Source organism: Protopterus annectens, chromosome 8.part0, assembly GCF_019279795.1.
Source record: "Protopterus annectens isolate FY-2018-M chromosome 8.part0, PAN1.0, whole genome shotgun sequence".
Taxonomy (NCBI): Eukaryota; Metazoa; Chordata; order Ceratodontiformes; family Protopteridae; genus Protopterus; species Protopterus annectens.
Window position 1 is genome coordinate 1,264,057,833 of NC_056741.1, and position 24,486 is coordinate 1,264,082,318.

At 41.5% G+C, this 24,486-nt stretch overlaps 1 protein-coding gene across 1 annotated transcript in view; it reads left to right on the plus strand.

Moving 5' to 3' along the window:
• Positions 1-24,486, plus strand: part of LIPE (lipase E, hormone sensitive type) — a 233,382-nt gene that overhangs the window by 141,016 nt on the left and 67,880 nt on the right. The window contains exons 7-8 of the mRNA XM_044079418.1: positions 6,945-7,088; positions 18,548-18,990. Coding sequence (XP_043935353.1) covers positions 6,945-7,088; positions 18,548-18,990 — 587 coding nt within the window. The remainder of the gene's footprint in view (positions 1-6,944; positions 7,089-18,547; positions 18,991-24,486) is intronic.

The window sequence follows — 24,486 nt, forward strand, 5'->3', positions numbered from 1 at the left end:
TTAAACAAATTAACCTTTGGTGAGGTCACTGCAACAACAAAACTTTCTTCTATTCATCCCACCATTGGGAATTGCTACATGGTTATTGCTGCTGAGCTTACACTGTTACAAAATGTTGAATTGTTATGACTTTGGGGTGTTCTCTGTGCATTTTTAGTTTCTTATACATGGTCTTTAGATTTTGCTAATATCCTAACTTGCAACTTAGTAGATTAGCACAGCAGCAAGAAAATGTCTCCTTATTGGCTCATTGCTATGTCACTAAATCAAGTATTGTATTGTTCCTGACCATGCTAGTGCTCTCCCTAGCAGCTTGTGCATCTTGTTAGCAATGTCACCCCTCTTCTCTCAACATATATAGACACACACCCACCTACAAACATTTTATGTATGTATTTATTTTAGATTTGTTTACAGGAAATGTCCAACTGGGCAGTAATTGCCTGTTTTCAGCGGAGGCCCCGGGAGAAAAGCTCCATATAGTACATCATGTTACAAAAAACATTCAAATACAGAAAGCATGCAACATAGTAACCAAAACAAGCTAGTTTCTAAGTTCTGTACAACAGTATTCAACGTAATCCTTTTGAAGAACATTTAAACAATACACAAAGTAAAATACAGGTGTATAACGTAAGGTTATGATGCACTTTGAAGAATCAAATCTGTTGCTACAAGAGAAGTTTATCATGTAAAGCACTATTTACAGTTCCAATGAGAAAGGACTGGGTGTTAGGTTAGTCAGGGTCTTGACAATTACATATCCAAGAATTGGACAGATAAGACTTTTTTTTGAAGTTGAGTTTATTTTGCATTTTGATTCCATTAGGGAGGGAATTCCAAATTTTGACAACTGCACATGAGTAGAGGGAGTTGACAGACATACATTTGCTTTTGGATATTTCTACTAGTATTTTGCTTGTGGGTTTTAGTTGGCTGTTGTTGTTGTAGAGATTGAGTAGGCCTGCTAGGGCTGGAATTTTATTGGGGTGGTATACTATTTGATGTGCTGTGGCATGTTGATTAAAGTTCAGTATGGTAGTTCTAGCCAGTCTAATTGTTTAAGGGCTAGACAGTGATGGGATTGATATAAGGAGTTGGTAGCAAATGTTGCTATCTTGTTGATAGCAAGTGGTTCATTTGTGTGTCACCTTTGTTTAGGTTGGTAAGAACAGGGGATGCATATAGTAGTATGGAAAGTATGCGAGTTCTGGCTATGATGGCTTTTACTGTCAGTAGTCGGGTAGTTTTTTACATCAGTAAAGGGTGCCGAGTTTTTTGTGAACTTTAGTTATGGTCTGGACTATATGTTTATCAAATTTTGTATTTTTGTCAATGATTGCTCCTATTAGATTGGTTTGTGTCACTGGGGTGATGAAGGTGTTGTCCTTGGAGGATATTTGGAAAGAGGGGATGGGGTCAATAGCCTTTGAGGGGTGGAATAGCATAAGTTGTTATTTTGGGGATGTGAGTTTGACAGCCAGGTTTCTATGGCAGAGAAGGATTCACGTTTTGTTTTTTTTTTTTTTTTTTTTTGAATTTGGAGAGAGTGAGCTGAGCAGATTAGTGTAGTGCAGGGGTCTGCAACCTGCAGCTCTTCCACTCCTCTGCAGTGGCTCCCTGTAGCTTTGAAAAATAGTGGCCACTCTACCACACAACACACACATGCACACATACAGAGTGATCGAGCTACAGACTATAAGTATTGCTCTTATAAACTGAGAAACTTGCTAGAATCATACTGTTTCTGTTTCCATGCATTCCACACTCACTGAGAGTATCAAGTGATCCCCTGGCAGCAGCAGCATCTCCTGAAAGATTTCCATACCACTCAAAGTCTTGCCACAAGAAATCTGGACACAACCACAAATAAAGGGGAACAAAGGAACAACAATTGAGACGCACTTTAAATGTTGCTCTTATAAACTTGCTAGAATAACATGGTTTCTGTTAACATGCATTTTCCACACACACACACACACACACACACACACACACACACACACACACACACACACACACACACACACACAGAGTTACCTCTTAGCTGTGCAGATTTTTGCAGAATGTCCTGACTTTTGACCATATTTTTGGTCTGTTTTTCATAGAATTGTAGTTTTCTGGCAAATCATTGATGACTGAAGTCAGAAAAAATAGGCATTTGAATTTCTGACTTTATACCCTTCAGAAAATGAATGCTAGTGCAAAATCGGTTCTATCAACTTTCTAAGTTTGTAAGAGCAATATTTAAAAAGGGTCCCTATTTTGGGGCCTTTGTGCCCCATTATGTATGGCTTTGTTCAGATTTCTTGTTCTAAGAGGTCAAGAGATGTGACACACACACACGCACATGCGCACACACACACACACACACACACACACACACACACACACACACACACACACACACACACACACGCACGCATACACACACACACACACATGTATTTATACTACTTCCTTCTTGACCCTACATACAAATACACACACATCCATACACACACTAACACATCTTACACCTTCGGGTTTTCTCTGAACTTACCCAAACTGTGAGTGAATTGGTGACTACCATTTTTATACAGTGGTCACTTTGCCTTCTATAGTTTATTATGAGCCGAGCACTATCCTGGATCCCTGGATCCCTTGGCTGAGCCGAGCACTATCCCTTGGCTGAACCTATCAGGAGCTACAGACATCTCTGGCAGACAGCATATGGCTAAGTAGCATTAACCATACCCCCAAACTGCTGCATTAGTATGTGGTTTCACCCACAAGACTGCTCTGTATGTTGAACCCCCCCCCCCCATAAGGGCATCATACTTAGCCTTTCAGAATCTAAGGAAATATGTATATTTTATAGTGATGAATATCACTTCCATTTTTCTATGAAAGTATGGGTGGTGTTATGCTTACTGAATGTGTTTATTCAGATGAATTTTATTATGTTTGGACAACTTCATTTTATCATAGGTATATGCATACATCCTGTTGCATAATTTTTTTTTTGCCTGGGGAATTGTATTTACTTTTGCATGTGGTAGTTAGCCCTGGAATTTGCCTGTTTGCCTAAGACATGCAACAGAAAGTGGAGAACAAGATGGGAGATGTAAGTAGTCTTGGGTCACCTATTTCACTTCTTTACTTGGCTTACCTTGGGCCCTGCCTTGGTTTCTTGCTGATATTAAATTTCACACTCCTCAAAACCGAGGTGGAATCCTTCAAAGCCCCCGGGCCTGTGAAAATACGTCCCAGACCGCAGAATCCTTTATAAATGCATTCTATGAACACCTGCAGGAATGCATGGATCAAGCAATCCCAAATAAAACCAAGACCCAGTCCTCCAAAGGCATACGTCCTGTCTGGTGGACCCCAACCATAAACAAACTATACAGTAGAAGGAGGAAGCTACTACATGATAGAGCAAAATCCCAAAAAGGGAAGGCATCTCTTATCAGTATTGGCAAAAAACTACGGACACTCATAAAATTGTCTAAGGCCAGCTTTGAGAGAAAAAATGCACAAGACACTAAGGTTAATCACAAGGCTTTCTTTAGTTATGTTAGGAACCTGGGTGGTAATTCCCAGATATGCTCAGAATTAATCCAAAATGACAAAAAATACACCGAACCTACAGACATTGCCAACATCCTAGCTGACCGGTTCAGCACAAACTCCCCCACCAAAAGGGCAAATATCTATCCCAGCAGAGTGCTGCCCCCCTGACATCTCAGATGTTCAGGTAAGAGCCGCCCTCTCCAAAGCAAAAAACACAGCATCAATGGGACCAGACGGTGTCCCAGGTTGCGTCCTACATGAACTCCAAGAAGAGCTAAACCCAAACATAAAACTACTGTTCAATCTCAGCCTTACTACAGGATATGTACCCAAAGAGTGGCGTACAGCAACGGTGGTCCCTCCACAAAGGTGGTGCCTCAACGGATCCTGGAAACTATCGCCCCATAAGCCTGACTAGCTTGGTCTGCAAAGCTATGGAAAGGATCATCATGGACCTTATAAAGATATTAGGGACCTACAGACACTGGATCCTACCCAGTTCGGTTTTGTTAAGGGCAGATCCTGCCTCTTAAACCTGGTCAATTTCTTTGAAACAGTCACCAAGGCCATTGACGAGGGGAAGGTGGTCCACACAGCCTACCTGGACCTCGCAAAAGCCTTCGATACAATACCCCACTCAGGTATTATAGATAAGCTCACCAGCTTAAATATAAACCCCTATGTCACTAGATGGGCTGCAAACTGGCTCAAGGACAGAACCCACATGGTTAGAATTGCTGGAGCCATGTCAGACTCCAAACCAGTTACAAGTGGTGTCCCACAAGGCTCAGTCCTGGGACCTCTCTTGCTCAGTATATATTTCTCAGAGGTACGGGCCAACACGGAAGGACTGTGGCTGACCAAGTTCACAGATGACTGCAAATTGGGCGCCATAATCTACTCTCCAGCCGACACAAGCATCCTCCAAAAGGGCCTCATAGAAACAGACAACTGGTGCCAGAGCCATGGCCTCAAGCTAAACACCAAAAAGTGTATAGTCATCCCCTTTCGCGAAAACAAAGTGCCCACAAATTACCACATAAGTGGTAATCCATTAAGTACAGAAGAAGTAATCGAGGACCTGGGGACCCAAGTTGATAGCAATCTCTCATTTGACAACCACGTGGCCAAAGTGGTTAGAAAAACATTTTATATAGCCCACCTAATCATGAAGGGATTCACATCTAGATCAGGGGAGGTCATCGTGCCTCTTTACTCATCCCTCATCAGGCCCATAATAGAGTACAATGCCCCTTTTGGGATGTACCTTACTAGACACCTGCAGCAATTGGAAAGGCCCCAAAAGTACCTAACCAAGAGGATCAAAGGGCTCAAACAGATGCCATATGCTGCCCGGTTAAAGAAACTCCAGCTCTACTCAGTGGCATACCGCCTGCTCAGAGGCGATCTGTGCCTGACTTATAAAGCCATGTCCAACCCGAAATTAATGGACATGCTGCACCTCAGAAAATCCAAATCCCATCGAGCTACGCGCTCAAGAGACTTGAACCTCAGCACCGAAATAAATAGGACATGCTGGAGGGACAGATTCATAACAGAGGCTCCCTTCACTCTAGAATAAAATCTCAGTCCAGGTTAGGCAGAGTCCCTCATTGACTCGCTTCAAGAGGAATCTTGATGAGTGGATGGGGGATCATAGGTTTACCCCGGGTATCACTTCTGTGTCACTGTTAGACAGAGGCACAGTATACTAACCTCGAAAAAGGGCATAGCAAAATTAATTTAAAATGGGTGGCGAAAGCCAAACACACTCTGGCTAGGCTTATAAATGCCCTAGGGCAGATAGCCTAGTATGAACCTATGATACCCACTACCTGCAGAAATCAAGCAGGGAACGGAAACAGAAGGTATATAAACCCCAATGTTGTAATTTGTGTGTCGGTGACATTACACTTTAAACCAGGTTAAAAGTTCCAGGAAATGCACACCTGCCAACTGTCTACCACTCTACTCGGTCTGATTCTTTCCTGTAGGTTTACTTATGTATGTGTGTGTGTCGCTTTTTTTTTTTTTTTTCCATCTCTGCAATGGATAAGCAAAAGTACACTTGAGAGTGGTAACACTAGACTGGTATCAATCTGCTGACTTGTAAACTAAAAATTTAATTTCGTCTAGTGACTAGAGAAAAGCATCCAAAAGAAAAGTTTTTTTTGGCTTATTCATCTATGCAGATTTATTATTTATGCAGATTTTTTTTTTGCCTTTGTTTGCGTGGCTGTTGTAAAATGATGCATCGGAAAACATGAGTCTAAGGATAGTTTCATATTTGACTCTTGTTTAAAGTTGCAATGCAATTGTACTGGTAAGAGATGTAAAATAAGTTTGCTTGCTATACGCATAGCCTTTTGTAATATTATCCACAAGGTACCACCTTGAAAACTCTGTCCTTAATAGCACTACTAGTGTAGTGCATCAGGACAGAGTCTAGATTTATGCAGTGCCCATCATGCTGACTGTGTATCCCTTCCCATTTATTGAAAGTAGCAGCTGACAAAATACTTTGACCATGGTGTGTGATGAAGTTACTTTCATTTGTCCTTTTTACGAAGGGCTTGGTAAGTATTAGGCTAAAAACTAATGCCTACTGTCTCTGTGAATGCATTGTACACTCTACTGCAGTTATGAAAGTTTTTGTTAGCTATGTGCACAGCTGTAGTGCATTACATAATGCAGGATTAAAAAGTATTAAAGTAGCTGTCGGCCCACAGTATAAGTATACTAATTGCATGATTTACAGCATCCTGTTGCTTAGCCCTTGTATTCAATATCCAGTGTACAGGCTGGCATTTTTCTAGCACTTGTGTCTTGTGCTGCACCTGTAGTGCCGAGCATACCTTTCAACTGTCCATGTTGTGGAGAGGCACCCCTAACTTGTTCTCAGACTTTTGCTCCAACTCACTAAAAACTGGAAATTATTTTGAGAAGTTCCAAGTTAATTGTACAAACAACTAAGAGTCACTAATTTGTTATCTTTTCCCTAACTATGTTTGCTTTATTTGTAACTCTGGGCATAAATGTTAAGAGGTCGGGTGCTGGGCATTTGCAGTCCTGTCCTCTTTCTTTCTATATGAGCAGTATACAGGCTACCTGACTTTTCTATTTATAGTAGTTGGAAGGGGTTAATATTGCAAGTAGGTGAGGGTGTATGTTGGTGTATGTGTAGTCTGGCAGCTGTGTTTTTATATGGGTAAGTATAAGCCTATTTGTGCATGTGTTCTCTTTATTAGGCACAGATGGTCATCAAGTTGCATTGTCTTTTGCTTCTGCTTCTAACATTTCATTAAAATGTGTTGTAACAGATGAGTATAGATGGTCTTAGCACAGGATGTAGGCAATTTGCCAACCAGCCTTTTGTGTTGTTTGTGCAGAGTTTTGTGTCCTTCCTGCTCTCATCCTAACTCTTGTCTGTGCAGTGAGGCAGTGTCTGTGGACCTGCCTCCATCGTCCTCTGACCTTTCTGATGCATCTCCTGCGATTTGAGAAGCCTGCCTTTTCTAACATAATGACTGCTGGTAGGAGTATTTCTCTAAACACTAAGGGGCATTCGCATGTTACCTGGGTATGAACATGGTGGGGAATTCATTCTTTTCTCTCTCTTTGCTGTGCCTTTAAGAACTGAGTAAAAGGCTAGCTGTTTGCTTTGATCAGTCCATTATCTTCATGATGTACAAAAAAGGCTGATTTATTGTCGGTGCTGATCAGGAATTTATTTTCTAAAATCAAATGCATCATAATGTTGCTTGTTCCAATGTTAATCCAGCCAGTGTGATCTCACATGGCTGGTTAATTCTCGACAGCTCTTCCATAGTATTTTTGACGTTCTTAAAGACAGCAGCAAATATTGTGCCTTTCACTTTGTCATCCTGCAGCATAATTTATGCTTTCATTACTTGGGTGTTTGTGACATGGTCCATCCAATCACTGCATGTTTTATCATTTGCCATGAATATGGCCATTTCCTGCATGGCTAGAGGACTTTTAGACAAGCCAGGTTTTGCATGTGTAATTATGTGATATACTCCTGTAATTCCCTGGTGGATGTACATACTTTTCTGTTTTCAGCTTCAGCATGTATTCAGTGGTACCATGCAGACATAAATATCAGTTGTCATGGGTCATGCATGCAGGACACTCCATTTCAGTAACTGGATGAGAATAAGGTTATTTTCTTTAAAAATGTCTTATTTTATTGCTTGTGTTAGGGGAGTGAGGCTGAGATGCCTGTGTCTGTAAAGTGACATTGCTTCTGAGAGTGCTGCACACAAATCTACTACTTGACAGTAACTAGCTAATCTGAGTTTGGAAGATATTACTTCAGCAAATGTGGTAATTTATGGGCTGGGTGTTGGAGCTGAGCTGCTTAAAAGTAATGCTTGTTATACAGTTAAACTATTCTAAAGCAAACTACACCATATTAAGTGACAGTTTGTCAAAATTCAGTGCCTTGGTCAACCCAAAGTTCACAACAACCTATGCAGAATTATTCACAGAAACACTGTGCAAATATGTAAGTGGCCGCATAGAGGCTGCTGTACCTGCCAGAAGCAAGCCCAAAATAAACCCCAAAAACAGACCACACTGGTGGAATGCTAATCTTAACAGGATATATAACAAAAGGGAAAAAGTCGTGGCCAAAGTCAGAAAGAGCAACTTTTATAATGACAAGCTCACTAATAAAACTAAACAGGAAACTAACAGGGCTAATTAAATCCAACAAGGCCAATTATGAGGTCATGATAGCTTCTCAGGCTAAAGACAACCACAAGATCTTCTACAGGTATGTATGAAACCTCAAAGGGTAACACAGCAGTGTGCCAAGCTAGTCATAAATGGTACCACCTTCATTGAGCATTATGACATAGCGAATCTGCTGGCCGACAAATTCAGCTCAAACTTTACCCCCCCCCATTCCCCCTCCCCACCCCTTGTGAAATCCCTACTAGCATAACCCCTCCAACTATCAAAAGGGAGCAGGCCTTTTGGGAAAACATGTAGCCAGGCAAATTTTTCTATTGATAAGACACCACTGAAAACTGACCCCAGAGTTAGAGATCTGGGATCATATATAGATAGTAATCTGGCCTTAGACCAACACATAGCCAAGGGAGTAAGAAAATCATTCAGTGTCATCCATCTTGTAAGTAAGAGTAATGCATCCAGGTCCAAGGAAGCTATAGGGGTTTTGAATAGGGTCAGGGATGAACTCTGTTTCACATGGATGAGGAGCCCATTCCATAACATGAGGATCCTTTGAGATGTACTTCAGTCTTTTCAGCATGTTCTGTTTATGTTGCAAGCAAAGTTCAAGTCCTTGGATCTAGTGTTTCTTGTGATCTTCATTTTGTGAATGTGTAAGAGCTCCATTAGAACTGGATCTGAGGATGCCTTATAATACCAAGCATGGATCGCCTGTAAGTAACCAACAGAAGACTGACTACAGAGGTAAGGCACTAAGGCGATCTTTGTAGGACAGAACAGTATTCATACCCTGGATTCATCTGGTGGAAGGACCTTTGTGGGCATTCCAGCTGTTGCAGGCGTGTGGTTAGGTACATGACAAAAGTGACATTGTACTCGGTGATGGGTCTGACGAGGGCTGAGTAGATGGTACTTTAACTTCCTTGGACCTGGATGCCATACCCTTGCTTATAAGTTGGGTGACATAGAATGATTTTCTTCATGTCTTGGCTACATGTTGGTCAAAGGCCAGATCATTGTCTACATGTGCTCAGAGATCCCCAACTACCAGGTCAACTCTCAGGGGTATTTTATCGATTGGGAAATTGTCCACCAAAGCTAATTATTCTGAGGACAATATAATGCAATTTTTAGCATTGAGTTTTAATCCGTGGTTTTAGCACTATCCATTTGTTTGTGTTAGACCCTTGTTGCAGGATGTTGCTGTCATGGGGGAATCTGTGATAGCAACCAATCTACAGTCATCTGTGAACTTGGTGAGCCAGAGGCCTTTGGCATTTACTTTTACTTCCAGGAAATAGATGCCAAAAAGGAGCGGGCCCAGCACAGAGCCCTGCTGTACTCTGATGGTGAAGGGTCTCTCGGTAGACATGGTCTCACCATTCCTAATTCTTGGGTCCTATCTGTGAGCCACCCAACAGTCCAGTGATGTAGGGATTTATTCCTAGTTTGAAAAGTTTGTCAACAGTACCTGAGTGGGGTATTGTTTCAAATGCCTTGACCTGGTCAGGGTAGGCAGTATACACAAGTTTTCCCCTCATCCATTGCCATGGTGATCCTCTCAAAGAAGTCAACTAGTCTAAGTAAGCAAGACCTTCCCTTAACAAAGCCAAACTGAGAAGTCCAATGTCTGTAATTTGCCAGTGCCCTTGTTGATCATTTACATGATAATTATTTCCATGGCTTTGCCCTTTGCATATTAGACTTGTCAGACTGATGGGTCTGTAGTTCCTGGAGTCAGTTGATGATCCACCCTTATGAAGAGGCATGACAATTGCTGTTCTCCATTCACTTTGTACATAACCTGTTATGAGGCTGTAGTTGAAGAATGCCTAAAGCTGTCCTGATAGGCCATGTTTTAGACTATCTTGACCTAATAATTGACCTTGTTGGACTTCCTCTGTTCTCTTTCAGTTGTCCTGCCTGGTGAGATGGGCATCTATGCATCATACAATGGAATTCCCTTTGCGCAAGAGTACTAGATAGTGCTTGCTTGCCTTATGGATTTTATTCTTGGGGACCATAGGGTGTAAGCTTATGTCTGATGTTTGGTGTGTGCTTTAGTGATGGCTGAGGATAGGAGTTACTGTTGGATGGCTTAGGAGGTCTTTGAGGTTTGGAATTTTTTTTTTTTTTTTTAGTGTCTCAGCATGAGAAGATCTGTGTGTTTCATGAGCAGTGTGCGTGTGTTCTTGACCACCTTATTTGTGAGATTTTTGCCTCCATGGAAGCTGCGTATGTACATCTCTTGCAATACCGTGTTAGTTTCTTTAAGGTTTAAATGGTTGTCCAAATTAGAGACAATTTTTACATTGTCCCAGGGTGCCCATATTATCAAGCTGGACATTAGGAAATTGCATATCCATGTTGTCTGGATCTGTGTTAGGAAACTGGTTTTCCAGGGGTTACTTGAGTGGTATCTTGGATAAAGGCAAGATGTTGGATAGTGCTGTGATCTAGTATTAGTCTAGTTCAACACGCTAACTAGTTGCCCCAAGCTTAATTCTGCAAAAAGCCTTACAGTTTACACATTGAAGTCCTAGATACAATAAGTTTTGTTGTGTTTGCTACTCTACAGGGCACTGCTGACCACCACTGTGTGGTAAATAGCTCCATGCAGATGCTTCTAATTTATAGCAGACAGAAAAAGCTGAAAACTGATCACTGAATAAAATCTGTGCAAGTGCAAAAAATCAAGAAAATATGTTATCTTATCCTGAATGCCTCCAGATGCAGTAGAAACATTTATATGGCATTCCTGAGCTCTGTGGAAGTAAGCACAGAGCCACACAAACATGTCTTTTTTATTGCAAGCAGAAAAAAGCTGAAAATTAACTCCTGTGCCCTCTGGCCAATAAACGACTACTCTTTTGAGTTGCCAGGAGTGATTCCCAATAATGAGAGACTAGTTAGACACCTTCTGCCACAAGATGAATTTTTCTGGAATTTCTTAATGTAAAAAGCACAGCAAAAAATAACTGTCAAGTGCAAATTAACACCAAACAACGAAGTCCCTGGTTAATTCGCTCTTCTACATGGTGATTTACTAGCAAACAGAACTAGAAACCAAACACAACAGAGAAATCACTGATGTTCATCGTGTTACCCTGCTGCAGTCATCACACTTGGGTTATCCTGTCGTCAGGCGGTCCCGCAGTCGGCCGGAATTCCAAAGTCTTGGTCCGGCATCGGTTGCTGTCGCTTCTTCCCTGACGTCAGTGCGCCAGGGGTATATATAATGCAACCGACGCCATTTTCTTCAGTCTTTCTTGCCGCGTGGTGCCCGAAGCAGAAGCAGTTTCGCAAGTGCTGGTCGGCCAACTCCTGAGATTTTCGAATTCGAATTTCAGACCGAAGTCTTCTATAAAGCTAAGTACCCCGTTGGGGAAACTTTTCTTGCCTCAGACCGATGTCAGAAAAAGTTAACAATTGTATTTCTTGTGGGAAGCAAATACCTCATAAGGATTTTCATTCTTATTGCATACCTTGCCTAGGCCCAGACCACGACTTCACTAGTTGTTGCTTTTGTGCTAGGTTTAATAAGCATACTATTAAAAGACGCTTTGATTTCGCACGACACTGCTTCGGTAGGAAGTTTAACTACACCATGCCGTCAGAGCAACCGACTACCGGCGTGCACAAAAAACGCAAGGATAAAGACAGACAGCCCAGGCCTAAGCCAGATTCCGAGGCCTCGGCTGGTCCGGTCTCCAGTTCCCCGGTCCTCAGTGAGGCTCCGACGCAGCCCCTGACTACCGCAGATCTGGAACCCGAGGCCGCTATGGAAATTTTGGCGGAATGTACCAGGCTGACGCAGCCATTTAGTTCAGGCCCTACCGACGACATTGCTGCAAAAGACGTCGGTGCTACAGAAACGCCATTGGTTTCTGAAGGCGTTTTAAGACCGACTCTCACCATTAAAATGATTTCTAAGACTCCTGTTAAATCAAAAAGGGCTGCACTTCAGTCTCCTGTTCAAGGCCCCATGCCTAAGAAACAGATGCTCAAAATGGCTGAAGATTTGATCTCTTAATCAGGGGTTCCCAGCCCCCTCCTGACAAAAGGCCTAGACAAGAGGAAGATTATGCATCCTCTGAACAAGTGTCCATTTCTTCAGACTCCTCTGAGGACCAAGATTACTCCTTCTCCCCTTATGAAGATTCTGATGCTGAGGATTCTATTCCCTCAGCTTCTCCTCCTGAAGACTACTCCTTTGGGGAAACTTTACACACTATGAGGGAACATTTTCACTGGGAAGGTCAGGACTACTCTGACTCGAAGAAAAGGCTCAGAGAGTTTCTTTTACTCCCCCAACACAGACCACTTGCCATCCCACCAGTTTTGGACATTGTGGGTGAGGTTTACTTAGAATCCAGTTTGAACCCAGACTCTCTCCCTCCTGCTCCGGCTAAGCCTGACAGATACTATAGAGTGCCTGATTCCCACAAATTTCTTTACAAAAGCCCTGTAGCTGACCCAGAGACTATCTCCCAGGGTCCCAAGGGGGCTAAGGCTTCTATGGCTAAAATTCCTGTACCTTCTGAGAGGGATTCCAGAGCATTAGACAGGTGGGGGGAAAAGGTTTACACCTCAGCCACACTAGCTATGAGGGCACTAAATTGCCAATTTCACATGCTTAAGTATCTGCAATTCCTAATCTCTCAGTTAAAGCAAAGAATAACCACTCTCCCTCAACAATCTGAATTGAAAGAAATACAGGATCTGTTGCACGCCTCTGAACAGGTGGGCAAACATACCTTACAATGTGGGTTTGATTCTTTGGAGGCATCCTGCAGAGCAGCTGTCACTGGGTCTGTTATACGTAGGCATGCTTGGTTAAAGGAACAAACTCTGCCTGATCATGTTAAAGCAAAACTTCTAGATGCTCCCTTACAGCAGGATGTTCTTTTTGGAGTTAAAACAGAAGAAGTCTTAAAGAAAATGGAGGATAAGGCAAAAATCTATGCAGACAGTCAAATATTTCCTGCAGGTACAACCCCCTCGCTTCAGCAGAAACTGGCCAACAAAAAATTGGTCCTTTCCAGCAACTGACAGACCACAGAGGGGTAAATACAGACGTCCAAGGGGCAGAGGACAACCACAAGCCCAGTACAAACCTCGCCAATGGGGCACTACAACACAGAAGGGAGGAGAAGACAGGTCCCAATCCACCAGAAGGGAAACTCAATGACTTGCACCTCACCTGGCCAAGCAACACTCTCTTGGCAGCCCCCTTGGGAGGAAAACTCGCACTTTTTTCAGACAAATGGCACATTGTCACAAAGGACAAATGGGTCCTAGACATAATTTTACGAGGATACAGATTCCATTTTCACACCTTGCTAATGAAAAGAGGAATGCCAAACCTGCCACAAAATCAATGGGCGGAGGCACAAAAGCAAATTACAGCTCTCATGGACATGAGAGCCATTCAACTAGTACGTACTCGAGAGCAAGGCCAAGGATTTTACTCGAGACACTTTCTAGTGTCCAGAAAGGACAATGCCTGGAGACCAATTCTGGACCTTTCAAACACTTACAAGTACCCAAATTCAAGATGCTAACACTACAGCAGCTTCTTCCCATGTTGGGCAAGGAAGCATGGCTAGTAACATTGGACCTCAAGGAGGCATACCTGCATGTCCCTATCCGACAAAGTTGCAGAAGATATCTCCGTTTCATTGCAGGTTCAACCCATTACCAATTCTCTGCAGTGCCCTTTGGCTTATCTACTGCGCCCAGAGTCTTCACAAAATGCCTGGCACCAGTAATTGCTTACTGCAGACAAAGAGGAATTCAAATATACCCATACCTGGACGACTGCCTCATCCAAGCAGAAAGCAAGGACATTCTCTTAGATCATCTGGCTTTTGTAAAACATCTACTAAATTGCCTGGGGTACACAGTAAACGAAAAGAAGTCAAAACTAGAACCCTCACAAAGTATGACATTCCTGGGTGCCAGCTTGAATACAACGGCCCAGAAGGCTTATCTTACGCCAGACAAACAACTACAACTAACTCAATATTTCAAAACAATGGCAACAAAGACCCAATTAACTGCAAGAAAAATTCTGCAGGCCTTGGGCTTCATGGCATCTTGCATACTAATAATACCATTTGCAAAGCTGCATATCAGGAAATTTACAGTGGTACCTAAAAAGCGTATGGTCTCAACATAGCCACAGCTTTGGACACAATGATATCTCTCATTCCCTGCCTACAACAGGAATTTCTATGGTGGTCACAGGCATGTCACCTCAACAAGGGTCAGCCTTTCACCTTGCCCCCAGCCAGGCAAACTATCACAACAGATGCATCAGATTATGCCTGGGGGGCACACATGGCAGGACAGTGCATTCAAGGCGTATGGACTGCAGATCAAAGGAATCTGCACATCAATCAAAAAGAGATGCTAGCTATACAGAAAGCTCTGACAGCCTTCAAGGATCTGTTACATCCAGGACAACTTACAATAAAGACGGACAGCACCACAGTAATGTGGTACATAAACAAACAAGGGGGTACACATTCCTACCCTCTGTGCAGGCAAGCAATGATCTTATGGAACACAGCTCTGGCTTACCAAGTTCAGTTACAAGCTCAATTCCTGCCAGGACAGAAGAACACATTGGCAGACGACCTCAGCAGAAACATCAAGGATCCCCACGAGTGGAAACTAGATCCACAAATATTTGCAATGATTACTCAAAAATGGGGCCTTCCAGACATAGACCTGTTTGCCAGTCCTCAAAACTATCAACTAACAAAATTTTGTACAAGGACACTTCACCATCAAGCTTGGAAAGTGGATGCACTCTCTTTCAGTTGGAAAAACCTGACAGCATATGCCTTCCCTCCACTGCCTCTCCTCACAAAGGTACTTCTGAAAGTCAAAAAGGAGAGACCACGACTGATTCTCAGACCCAGACTGGCCACGCCAGCACTGGTACCCGCTATTGAGGAATATGGTCCATGGCCTACCATGGATATTGCCACAAATTCCCCATTTGCTCACACAACAAAACAATCATATTCTTCACAGCCAGCTCAAAACCTTAAATCCAGCTGCATGGCAAATCAACTAAGCATCCAGCCAGCTCCTCTTTCCCAAACAGTTCTGGATGTTATTCTGGAAGCCAGCAGGCCAAGCACCAGGAAGGCTTATTCGGACAAATGGAAAAGGTTTTGTGCCTGGAACCAAGCTAAAGGCCAAGACACAATTCAGCCTCACATTCTACAGTATCTAACTGAGATGTTGCACAAAGGACTTTCTTTCTCCTCCATTAAAATCCATGCTTCAGCTATTTCAACCCACTACAACACGGATCCACCTTTATTTTCGCATCCACTTCTAAGGCAGTTCCTCAGAGGGGCAAAAAACATTAGACCACCCAGGAGAGCTCCTACACCAACATGGGACCTCAATTTTGTTCTGGAAAAACTAACACTACCTCCCTTTGAACCAGCTTTCTCTGCAGATCTTCAGTTCCTATCATGGAAGACTGCCCTGCTGCTAGCAATAACTTCAGATAGAAGAGTCTCAGAGCTACATACACACACATTCGTATTATTGTTCACTGAGTGTTAGATGTTCCATATATGTGGATCACAGTTACATGATCAAATGCAGTCTTTTAAAATGCATTTTATTTTAATTAAATTTATTTGTTGTTGTTCAGAAAGAATGCATGGACTGACTGTATTTCAGTGAGATCGCTAAACACCCTTTTCTTTGGTATTGTACGACCTTTGAGTTAGTATAGTTAAGGGAGCGGAAATGTGGGGGATGTAGGGGGCTTACCCCCACCACACACATACACACCATTTGCATTTTTGAAGTACTTTACTTTGCTAATTCTGCCTTTTAACATATTTTACATGAGACAACACAATTCAGAGTTAAATGTACTTCATTAAATTGCCAAAACCCAAATATATAATTATTAAATGGGCAAAGAAAACTGACCAGTCATACATCAAATATGTTCCATAAATAGCAGAAGACTACAGCAGTCCACCTAGGCTTCACATTCAGCCTTAGCTCCCCGTTCCATCACAGCCTTCAGAATGTCACTGTCAGCATCTTCTGCTCTCTTAGCACTAACTGTAACCTATGGTGGAAGGCGATTCATGCAGAAATGTCTTAAATTCCAGAAGTAAATGTACCACAAAAATTACATACACAATATTTCCACTAGAAAGCCAGTAAATCATGAAAGTGGTGTGTCTTTAACATTCTTTTTGACAAATGCGTTATAATGTCGTCAAAATGCAACAGTTTTAGCTCTTAATTTTCAACATACCATCTGTGATTTACACCTGAGCTGTCGCATCGAATTTGTCCAATTCTAATCTGAGGTGTGATTTTTAAACAACTGGCGAAACGTGTGCAGATGTGTAGTTAGAGTTGTGTGACACTTTAGGGTAGTCATTTTAGATACCATTATTAAAGATTGTACTAGAGTTTTTTATTTGTAAGTTGCAACCTAACAACAGTGAAATAGTTAAAATGGGCAGAGCTATTTTAAATTAAAATGTACAGCAAACATATACCAGAACACACATTTCATGCACTTAACTAAATGTAAAATTCAAAAAGCACAAAAACATTGATAAATTTTTAATGAATACAGTAAGACATGTGTGCATACTGCAGTTATTACTGTTTGCCCAACTACTGCAAGGCTGTCAACTTTCAGGACCATAGCTTACAGCACCCCTGTACAATGGGTAGCATTTATACCATACACATCACTCTGTGCCTTATTGCCTGTATATACTTATTCCAGTTCAGTTCAGGCATCTTAAGTTCGTTTTTCACATTGACTTAATTTTGCTGTGCCTTCTTCTTGAGTGCCGTCTCACCACTGACTCAAAAAGTAATGCTTAATCTTTGTCTTTAAGAAACTCTTGAGGCAAATTGTTAGTATATTTTTTAAATTAGACTGTAGTTATTGTTTCTACCCACAGTGGCATTTACTATCCTTTTTGTGCTTAAATAAGCAGCACTGGTTAATTTTTTTTTAATTTGTGTATTTAATACCCTTTCCTCCACATGTTGTTTTTGTCATACCTATGCATTTTCTTTTACAAAAAGCAAGACGGTCACTGTTGTATGAAAGCATCAGAAAGCGCTTTAGGTCTTTATAACTGACAAGATCAGAGAGCTGTTTAGAGCTTTGAAATTGATTAAAGAAAAAAGCAAAGAAAACAAATCAAATGGTTTATTCTGAAAACTCCACTGAAAACCATTTCAGTGGTAGGTAAATAAGAGCCCAAATCCATCATGCTGCATTTCTAAGTGAGAAGCAACCGAGGAGGGCTAAAGAGCATACATTCTGGGGAGAAACCCTAGCTAAAAAACAACTTGTATTACCAGAATGGCTGCTTTCTCTGTGTTGAACTGGAATAGAACAGTCTAGAAAATAATACTAATCCCTTGCAGTGATTCAGTCATCAGTATTGCTTTGACTACCAAGATGCGATCACATGCTTGTTTTTCCCTCCAGTGTCTGCTTAGCTCTACATACTACTTTACGAAATAAAACTTTCATAAGCTAGTATTAAAGTTAGAGACATCTTATAATTCAGTGCCACTGATGGTGACAGAGCACTTGTAACACAGGAGCTTAAAGGGTACCTGAATAGGAAGGAAGAAAAGTGAGCAGGTGTAGGGAAAGCTGCATAGCTACATGAGGCCAGCTGTAATTCCTAGAAGGGATTATAGTGGAGCAGAGCTGTTTTTCCATCCATATCCTTCCATTTTCTTGGGAATGTTCATAAATTTGCATTGTAGATCTACAGTGGAGTCATTCAGAGAATGCCACCACATGGACTAATACAGGGTGAGCACTGGGAGTGCTTCATGTCATGTCAGCATTAGTTCCCTTGTATAATTGGAAACCTTGCATCTGTTTTTTAGTATGAAAGGAATAGTTTGTTTGGTTAACAAAGCAGGTTGTGATGTCGGCTTTTCTTATAGTTTTAAGGGTTACAGTCCAGAAAGGAACCCCAGACTAAGAATAGTAAGCAGTGGTCTGCAAGTATACATGTATGGGGTTGTGAAACAGAACTGCTTTTCTCAGCCAGATTTCCACTGTAGAGAAGTTGACTACAGTTTGCACAGTTATTAGGACCAGTGCTTCCCAGAACCTAAAATGTCACATAGCAGCATCACAGTTTCATGCAACAGGTTGGGGAAGGTGAGGAAAATATATTAATAAAGTGACAAAGCTTGCGCACTAATGTCTCATTTTATCTGTTTTTGACAGAGACCGTTAGAAAAAGCGTTTCTGAGACAGCACTGTCTGAAGAAACCCTAGCCAATCGGCAACAGACGCTCAAGAGTAAAACTTGTCAGAACTTTGGAAAACATCTTATACAAGACACTTGCTCACCATTAATGACACCTAAGGAGCCCAAAGAGGAATTACCAGTCACAGCCTCAGACAGAAGGAAGCACAGTGTGACATTTTTTCTTGAAGAAGAAAATGAGCAGGAAAGTGCTGACCCACCTGGAAAAGGAAACACAACTACAAACAGCAGCACATCTCTTGCTACTTTGGCTTTCCCAGAAGGATTTGAACCACTTCGTTCTACTGAAGGATTTGCTGACATGACTTTCCAAACATCGCCCATTGTTCGGAATCCCTTCATGTCTCCACTGCTGGCTCCAGATGAAATGTTGTTAGGACTGCCACGCCTCCACATTGTGGTATGTTTAGTGCATTGCATAATGTGTGGTTTAATGCTTCTTCTGCAGTTTGCCTACTGATTGTTTGAACAGTCTCACTCCCTGAAATTTTAGATGAATTGTAAGCAATCCATTAAATCTTTTGAAAGAATAAATGTTAGGCTAGGGTAATATTTTCTTAAGTCGCCAAAGTAGGGTTCATAAAGTTTAACCCAGTTCAGTTTAACATAATTTCCAGCTGTCATAATGGCTGGCTGAAGTGTGCTTTATAATTTCCACCAGATACCCACTAGTTTGTCTGTCTCCACAAACAATGAAATTCAGTGCTTTTGCTTTACATTGTCACATCTCGCTTACCTTGGCTTCCAGAACAGATGAAGCATTACTCAAGTTAACTAATAATGGTTTGAATGTTTAGAAGAGAGTTTTCATCTGTTGGGAAGGCTATCAATGTGGCCTTTTGCACTGCTGCCTCTTAGACGTGTTGTGTGTGTGGCTCTTCCACCCCTCTGCAGTGGCTCCCTGTAACTTTGAAAAATAATGGCCACTCTACCGCACAACACACATACAGAGTGATCAAGTGACAGACTAATAAATATTGCTCTTATAAACTGAGAAACTTGCTAGAATAATACTGTTTCTGTTGCCATGCATTCCACACACACAGAGTGATCGACTGATCCCCTGGCAGCAGCAGCATCTCCTGGAAGGTTTCCATACCACTCAAAGTCTTACCACAAGAAATCTGGACACAACCACAAATAAAGGGGAACAAAGGAACAAAAATGGGGATGGACTTTAAATGTTGTCTTATAAACTTGCTAGACTAACATGGTTTCTGTTAACATGCATTTTCCACACACACACACACACACACACACACACACACACACACCTCTCAACTGTGCAGATTTTTGCAGAATGTCTTGACTTTTGCCCATATTTTTGGTCTGTTTTTCATAAAATTGTAGTTTTCTGGCAAATCATTGATGGCTGAAGTCAGAAAAAAGACATTTGAATTTCAGACTTCATACCCTTCAGAAAATTAATACTAATGCAAAGTCTGTTATTCTATCAACTTTCTAAGTTTGTAAGAGCAGTATTTGGGCCTTTGTGCCCCATATTTTATGGCTTTGTCCAGATTTCTTGTTGTAAGAGGTCAAGAGATATCTCACACACACACACACACACACACACACACACACACACACATACACACACACACAGCGATTGAGCAATCCCAACAAAGGAACAAAACTAGGGACAGATTTTAAATATTGCTCTTATAAACTTATTTATATTTAGTATACTAACTATATATAAAACTTTATATGCCGTGTTGTCTTCATTTTAGGGGTCAAATAGGTTTTGTGGCTCTAGATGAATTTTTATTTGGTAGGAGAGGGGCCAAAAATGGCTCTTTTGATAGTAAAGGTTGCAGACCCCTGCCATAGACTGCCTCTAAGCATACAAACGATATTCCTGCAAAGGGCAGAGCATGTTTTTCCCCCCTTTACTTTGTACAGAATGGTTATAGGGACTGAGAAAAATGTGTAAAATTCAGACCTTAGTTTTTTATCTTGGTAACTAGTTACGACGTTACAGTGCATGAAAGGCCATTGGTAAGCACCAATCCACCTTTAATCCACAAGAAGCCACTCCAGGTGAGTTGAAAAACCAAAGAAAGTTACCAAACTCATAATCAGTTGTCAGCACAACCTTGAGGAAACAACCATAGCAGTAACAATAAACATATATATATATATATATATATATATATATATATATATATATATATATTTTTTTTTTTTCTTTATAATGGTGAAGTGCTTGTATTACACAAGACATGAACATGGCTCTGAAGAAGTCTGTATTTGAGTAAAACAAAAGCGCTTATCCATTTTAAACGTCTTTCTATTGTTACTGCTGTGATTGCTTCCTCAATGTGTGCTGGCAATTGATTCTGACCTCTCCACATTTACTTTTAACAGAAACGCTTGGTATAAGTCTAGAGGGACTGGGTAGATGGGTACACCAAGATCCATAATGAAGCAGAACCAGACAAGGGGAAATAATATTCTTCAATTTATTTAATCCATTGGCCTAATCACATCTGACAAGGCAGCCACCCTTACTGCAATGGAAGTAACCTGACTTGTAATCTTATTTACACTTCATTGAAAGATTGTATCAAATGAAATATAATTTGTTCTGCTTATTCTTATTTCTCCCCTTGGTGGAGATGTGGGACCTGTGAGTAAAGAGTAGCTCAGAAATGTGCCATTTGCAGGAAGAATGGAGCCCTTTGTGAAATGTTCTGCTTTCAGTATGTTTGAAGGTTTGGCATTAATGCTTTCTTGACTTTTATGATAAATGTGTATTAGCTAGCTGTTGAGGAAATTCTGCTTTTGATTTGGTGGTGTAAATAAGACAGTCTTACAGCTGCTCGGTTAAATTTGATATGTGGGATAGTAGCTGTAAATCAGGTAAATGTGTTAAAGCACCAATCACTTTTGGTCCCACAAAAGTGGGTAATGGTGTTATTGCCACCTTTATGCAGTTTCAAAAGTAGAAGTAAATTGTCCAGTTATGTTCGTTATGTATTCTACTTGTGTTGCTGTTTGTTTGAGTTTAACTGGAGTAGCATCAGTATTGCTTTCAACTAATAGTTTTTTGCCCATTATGTAGATTGCTTTCTGATGGAGTGTTGTTTGGAAGCGGGGGGGGGGGGGGCTTCACTCATCATGATGCTTGATATTGGATGACTGTGGCCTTTTGCAAAAGCCCTTGAGATGAACTACCTTTTTCTTCTCTTCCGAACACAGCATAGAACTAATCTTATGTTTCTAGACTCAAGGATGTCAGCCTAACCTTATGTTTATTGATTAGTGTACATTAATTTATCCCCTCACTTAGGTAAGCTCAGTATTGTCTTTTGAAAGACTTGACTCCACAAATAGTACCTGTTTTATACTAAAGTGTGATTAACCCACAGGGCCAGCACTAAAAAAAAAAAACTGCATGCACAGGCACCTAACTGTCATTATAGCCATAGTCGTGTGTTCTTGTATTCAATAAAGTGCTCCTTGTTTCAGAATGCACTAGATTTTGTGGCTGAAAAAAGCAGGTGACAGGCTTTCCTTGATTTGAGGCAGACATGTAAGTGCATTTAAAAGATGCGGGTCATTTTCATTAGGGAAGGAAATATGTTCTGATGTTGTACTGTAAAACATGAGATTTACAAGTTTTCTGCAGTTTCTACACAGGTATTTGCTTACAGTCCAACCCGAGTGCATTTTGGAGAGGTATTTTGTCCTGGTCAGTGTGATGATTTCACAGTGTTCCTTCAGATGACAGGCAGAGCCAGATTTACATAAATGCTACACACAACAGGTTACATGTCACCTAGGTCTCCCACCATAATTTATCTTCTAAGCTTCTGTGCATCTGCATCCCCCCACCCCCACCCTCACAAAAAATACCTGGTACCTAGCTAGCCTACTTTCCCCTTACTATTATTCTGACTGTGGTAATGTTAGGAGGTTTGTAGAATAAAATAATTTGATCAAGAGAGTATTTTAGCTACTTGTATTTCTACAAGAGATGTTAAAATATGTATTTCATATGCTGTATCTTGTTAGTTCAGTGCTGGGCACTTAAAGAAGGGTTGCAGTATGTTTTTGTGGAGGGAAGGATTAGTAGTACAACACTAACTTTAACATGGGTTCATGAAAAATGGAGCCTAATTCTGTATTGCCATCTAGAGCAATACTCTGTATGTCCTGTATTCTTTCTAGAAGTCACTGAAGGCAGTGCTCACCATATTCCTAGTATTGTGTAACACAGTGCTGATTAAGCTTTGTAATTTGGAACCTGAATTGCTATTTCTATTTGGCACCTGTGAAACTTTGGGTTGTGTTCATTCCTGAAGTGATGCATTGTAAAAAATGGAGGTTTATCTCAACATTTGTATCCGCCCTTTAGTCAGGTTCCTTCTGGATCTTCTTTTCCAAAAAAGAAAAAGTTCACATTTGCATAAAATCAACTTCCCTGTTGGCTTCACAGGATGAGGAAGAAGATTTTAATGTGCAACAGCATATGATGAACAGTCTTCTCAGCTTTGCTTCTTTTTGGGATATTTCTTTGGGCCAAAGAACACCCCCCCTCCCCAAGAAAAAATACTATAACCCTTTAAGACCCTTCTATAACCTTGGGATGTTTCCTCTACATTTGCCTTTTACAGGATGTAACAGATAGCTACTCAACCTCCTGCTCCCAAACAGCCAAACAAGATGTTCATCGTGTTTCACTGTTGCAGTCCTAACAAATGGGTTATCCGGCTCCCAGTAGCCCTCGATCAGCCAGAATACCAAAGGTAAGTAAAAATGATGGCTGCCATCAGTTGTAAATGACGTCAGGGCATCCGGTACAGAAGGAGGCAGCCGACGTCACTTCATCAGTCTTCCTTGATGCGGAGCCCGAAGCAGAAGCTTTTCACGGTCAGCAGTTTACCTTTGTTGGTTTCCGACTACAAGAGTTGAAGTCTGCTACAGCTAAGTACCCCTTTGGGGATCCTCTTTTTCTTGCCTTAACGAATGTCAGAAAAAGTTATTAATTGCCTTATCTGTGGAAAGCAGATTCCCCATAGTAATTTTCATTTCTATTGCATTATTTGTTTAGGCCTTGACCACAACATTTCCAATTGGGATCTTTGTGTCTCCTTTAATCCACGTACTATCCATCGGGCTAAGATTTTGGCTAGGCATTTTGGAGTTTGGCCTAAGTTCATTGGTATGGTGTCCATCAGACTTCAGGCTTCGGATATTCCAAAGAAACGTAAGGATAAGGACCCCGACAGGTCTCAGAAAGCAAAGTCCTTGGATGATAAGTTGGTAGTCAGGCAGTAGCCAGTGAGACGCCTTTGCAGTACCTGCAGTCTGCAGATGTACAACCGCATGCCTTGATTGAGTCAGAGTCCCTTAGGCCTTCGGCCTCCATTTTGCCTTCCGACCTGTCGGCAGTCACCTCTTCTGCTGGAGCTGGAACCGCTAAGCTGACTCCGGTGTCCGAGGCCTCTGTCTTGCGTTCTGACAGCAAACTTCTTCCTTCGACTTCTGCTGCAGCTTCGGCAGTTGCCAGGCCTCCCAAGTCCTTCAGGCTTGCAGGTAAATCTTCCATTCGTAAGCCTGTGAAAAGGCAGGCTCCAGTTTCTTCTCATTCTCCTCAGTCCCAAATGGTTAAAATGGCTAATGATTTTGTTGACTCTTATTAGGGCATCTCAGCCTCCTCCCCCTAAAAGGAGTAGGGATGTTTCTCCTGAGGTTTTGTCCTGTTCGGGTTCTATTTCTTCCAGCATTTCTGCTGATAGAGGAATTTTCTCAGGCTTTTTCTCCTTTTGAGGATTCAGATGCAGAATAGTCCATCCCTTCGGCCTCTTCTCCAGAGGATTTCTCTCTTGGTGATACTTTGAATACCCTCAGGGAACATTTTAAATTGGAAAGTCAGGATTATCCCCAA